The 4,420-nt window shown below is 30.4% G+C and overlaps 1 protein-coding gene across 1 annotated transcript; it reads right to left on the bottom strand.

Moving 5' to 3' along the window:
- Positions 1–3,470: 3,470 nt before the first annotated feature.
- On the bottom strand, positions 3,471–3,905 carry LOC129975375 (uncharacterized protein C21orf140 homolog). The gene has a single exon (XM_056088438.1). The coding sequence runs from the start codon at positions 3,903–3,905 to the stop codon at positions 3,471–3,473; it is 435 nt and encodes a 144-aa protein (XP_055944413.1).
- Between the last annotated feature and the right edge of the window lie 515 nt (positions 3,906–4,420).

The raw sequence follows: 4,420 nt of genomic DNA, 5'->3' as shown, positions 1-4,420 counted from the left end.
GATTTAGCAACGACGATTGAAAACAGGAGGGTTCATTAAGTTAATCTCAATGAACATTGAAGGAACACCATTTTCTGTTATCGATACATAACAACAGATGGTTAGACCGTCTCTGTGTTAGAAAGGTATTTTCTAAGTGTGGTAATTGCTGAAAAATAAAGAAGTTTGAGAAGTAGAACATTCTTTTACTACATCAAAAAAAAAAAAACATAAGAAATCGAACAAGAAGTAATAAGAACATCAAAAAAATCTCATAAATGCATGAGAATGTATAGCGTTCTTTTTTAATGAACAATTAAAATAAAATACAAGAAAATATTCCAATATGCATTAAAGAATTTAAAATAATGCGATGTTGAGTATAATAGTCCATTTTCTGCCCGTTTCTTACCAAAAAAAAAGTTTTTGGCTTATCTTAGAACATAGAGGAAACGCAACACTCTTTGAAGCACAAAAAGAACATTCATTACAATCGTCACTAAAGCACGGAATGGAAAACCCGAAATGGAACAAAAAAAATTACTATCATTAAAAAGCGGATGTAACCTAGATTCTAAATCTCTAAAAAAAAAATAAAAAAAAGAGGAAGAAGTAGTTTTGTACGGATTTCTCAAAAAAGTTGTCGTTTGGCAACTTTTTCAATTATCAGTTCTCTCCATTAGAAACGGATACTAGAAATCTATAAATGACTCTGCGTTTTTACCACTTCTTTTTTTAATTTTAAATGGAACAGAGGATGTTTTTCCTTCAACCAAAACTTTTTTAAAGCAATGTGATATCTGATTGATGACACTTGTCGAATGACACTTGAGAAAACTTATATTAAATCAGATGTTCTTATCATTTTAAAACTTGAGACACGTATTTCCTTATCAATTTTAATAAAGTGACTAGACGTTTTGAACTTCAAGACACTCTAGAATTTAAGAGCATCACAGGAGACACAAATTGGGGAAAAGAGACTATTGGATAAAATTTAAGAAAAATTAGTTGAAGTCTAAAGCTAGGAAATGGTTAAAACAAAAAAAAATCTACTTTTTCATACGTTGATTAAAGTACGCTTTTCAAAAATGTTCTTTTGAAATTTATTTTATGAATCAAAACAATATGCTTAGTAATTGTATGATTTTTGAGTCAGAAAGCAAAAAATGCGAGGGATACATACATGTTCCAATTGTAGCTTATTATAATTTTTTATTTTCTTATAATCGTAGTATACGAAGGTAAATTCTGCAATTGTCCAAAAATAAAATATCAAGATTTTGATGTGTATTTTTTATGATGGCAATTATGTGTATTCTTAAGAAGTTTGCATCTAGATCTCTCTCAATTCGAAAAAATATACATGTTTGCATTTTGTCCATGCATTTGTTATTGTGCATATGAGCACGATCGCTCAACAAAGCAACGAGCTATATAGATGAAATTTGGTAATTTATATGTTTGCGAAAATTATAGATTTGAATCAAATCTTGAATGGCCTTTTTCTAACATGCATGCCAGATTTTGTTCATTAAACAGCGACGTTAATCAAAAAACGTACCGTATTTACAATATTTCCGATTTATTTACTGCCACTCAGGCCCAATGAAAATATTAAATATATTTTTAATTACTTTACTTAAAGATATTTTTAATTACTTTACTTAAAGACATTTTTAATTATTTTACTTAATGACTTTTTTATTTATTGACGCAGTATTTATTTCCACTCGCGTTGCCATTCAGCCGAAGAAAATATTAAATGAAATAAATTCTTGGTAACTGATAGGTATCAGAGCAGACCGCCGAATTTGTGAAACTTCACTTAAAAAACGTATATTAATATCAAAATTTTCGTTCATTGTCAAATTATATTACAAAATTTATCTAACTATATAGGAAATTAGTCTATATATCTATATTAATAAAAAGGATAAATGAATGTGTGTGAGTATTGGTGCTCCAGAGCTCAGACCTTTTAACCTACAGCCACCAAATTTGGCATATATATATATACCCTGGAAGTGGGTGATGAGCACCTCTGAGAAATGTTTTGAAATTTTTATTCGAATTTTAATTAATTAAAAATTAAGCTGTATTTTGGCGTTTTTCAACTATAACTTGCAAAAACGAACCGTTTTAAATTTTGCACTGTATCAATTTTTTTAAAAACTGTCTTATATCAGTTCAATAGTCGTACGAATTTTCCTTAAATTTTGAAGATTTTCTAAAAACATTTTTTTTTTCTAGTTTCCAACAATAGATTGCATAATTGTCCTGAAATTCAAATCGTTTTCCCTGTTTCATCAAGTAATTAATCGTGCGATTTTCTTTCATTGTTAAAAGCCAAAAAAAAAAAAAGGATCCCGTTTAATATCTGTGTAGTATACAAGACAAATAAAAATGCTGATATTACAAAACCGCAAAATTTAGGAGATGGTCGAATCTATATTCACGTTTTTAATAGCGCTGTGATGTTATAGTACTGTCTCCATTAGGAAGGTTCATGTACACAATGAACAGAACAGAACAATTAAAATAACAAGTCAACAATTTGGTGAAATCATGAACATGAAGTTATATCCAAATGACTTATCTGAAATCAAATACAACCAATATTCTTGGCAGCTCAACTCAGTATTCAACCAGCTGGTCGCCTGAGGTGACTAGCTATAAATGTTGTGAAATATTATCCAAAATTCTATCATCTACGCCGCGTCAACATCATTGAAATCCAAATGCATTTCCCATTCACTCTTCTGAAAATGTAGGACTCTTAAAAGAGACTGAGTAGGTGAAACGCTAAATTATTGAAAGGTTGTTGCACAGTCGTTTGTATCCTTGCAATCATGGTACTGGATTATCAGTAGTATGTATTTTTAACTAAATACACAAAATTGATATATTTAAAATTGTTGGCAAAAGAAAGCAACCAGTCCCCCAATACCAAACACTAATCCGAATCTGTCAATTCTTATTTTATTAAAAAATTCATGAGGTCTAGATACTGTTTGTCTACCTCAAGAATAGCTCCCGCCAATATGTCTACGATAGTCTGTTGCCGTGGAAACAAGACCTGCTCTATTTTCAATGGGGGATTTAAAAAGAAAGGCATCCATTTTGGCTTACTGATCGCCTTGATGACGTATTGGCGATTTTTTTTAATTGATTTATAAAGAATGAAAAAAAAATGTTTAATATATTAATTATATAATAATATTTAAACTTTTAGACATAAAAATGAAATATTAATGAATATGCAGTAAAGATGAAAATTATTACAATAAAAAAGTAATTATTTAACTTTTTAATAATTGTTTAATATTTTCATAACTATTAATAATTATCAAGGACTTTAGATTATTAATAAAATGACAGAACTTCGTTGATTATTAAACTTTCAGCATGTATTTTCCAACAATTTTTAAGGCAAAACAGTTTTAAAAATAAAATAAAATAAAATACCGTCTATATTTCGAAAATAATGTTCATTCAAGCATTTCAAAATCCTCTAAATCACTCTCACAAGTTTTGGTTTCTTCTGAATCAGAATCATCATTGGTATCAATTTGAAATGACAGTTCGTCCACTAAATCTTCTAACAGTCCATCTTTCTCCCAATAATTATTTTCAAGCTTTTCTACGTTTTTGCAATGCGCTGCCCATTCTGCCGAAGTAACTTCAGTGATAGCTGTTTGAAGAAGAGATTTCAGATTGTTCAAACTTAAATCGCCAGTAACATTTCGTTCCTTTATTATTCTTTTTACAGAGGACCACACAAATTCGATTGCGTTCAAATCGCAATGATAAGGGGGTAGTCGGATAACTTCATGTCCTTCTTTCTCTATTAAATTATCAATTTTATAGACAATTTTCTTTGGACGATTACTGTCTATAAGAGAGAACAGTTCCGCTTTTCGCATTTTTTGATCGCAGGGTAATTCCGTTGTTTTTCAACCAGTCTATCATAACTTTTTTGTAGAATACTTCGTTGGAGTGGGGTTTTCGACAGTTGCATGATACGATGCATTATCCATGCATACGACACTGTTTGGTTGCAAATTTGGAAGAAGTTTTTCCAACACCCATTTTTTAAAGTTTTCATAGTTCATTTGCCCGTGATAGTCGCCGCTTTTTGTTGATGCTTTATATACTAGTAAAGCACCCATAAGGAAACCCGTTGATGACCCAGCATGAACAACTATAAGTCTATTTTTCGAATTAACATTTGCTATAGCTCCCAAAACTGTATCATCTTGCCAGCATTTCTTAAATGTCAAATTGCTGTCTACCCAAGTTTCATCAATATAGACAATCGGTCGTCCAGCTTTTCTGTGACATCTCATTTCTCTCAAATATCTGTGTCTCCAAAAAACAATATTTGGTCTTTCCATGAGTACTTTTCTATTATTCACGCACTTCTTCCATCGGAAATTCA

Source organism: Argiope bruennichi, chromosome 7, assembly GCF_947563725.1.
Source record: "Argiope bruennichi chromosome 7, qqArgBrue1.1, whole genome shotgun sequence".
NCBI lineage: Eukaryota > Metazoa > Arthropoda > Arachnida > Araneae > Araneidae > Argiope > Argiope bruennichi.
Note: the sequence above shows the minus strand (reverse complement) of the source record. Positions and strands in the feature narration are given on the sequence as shown.

Excerpts from the sequence above, each read along its gene's own strand:
- LOC129975375 (XM_056088438.1), bottom strand. The coding sequence starts at position 3,905 with ATGCGAAAAGCGGAACTGTTCTCTCTTATAGACAGTAATCGTCCAAAG.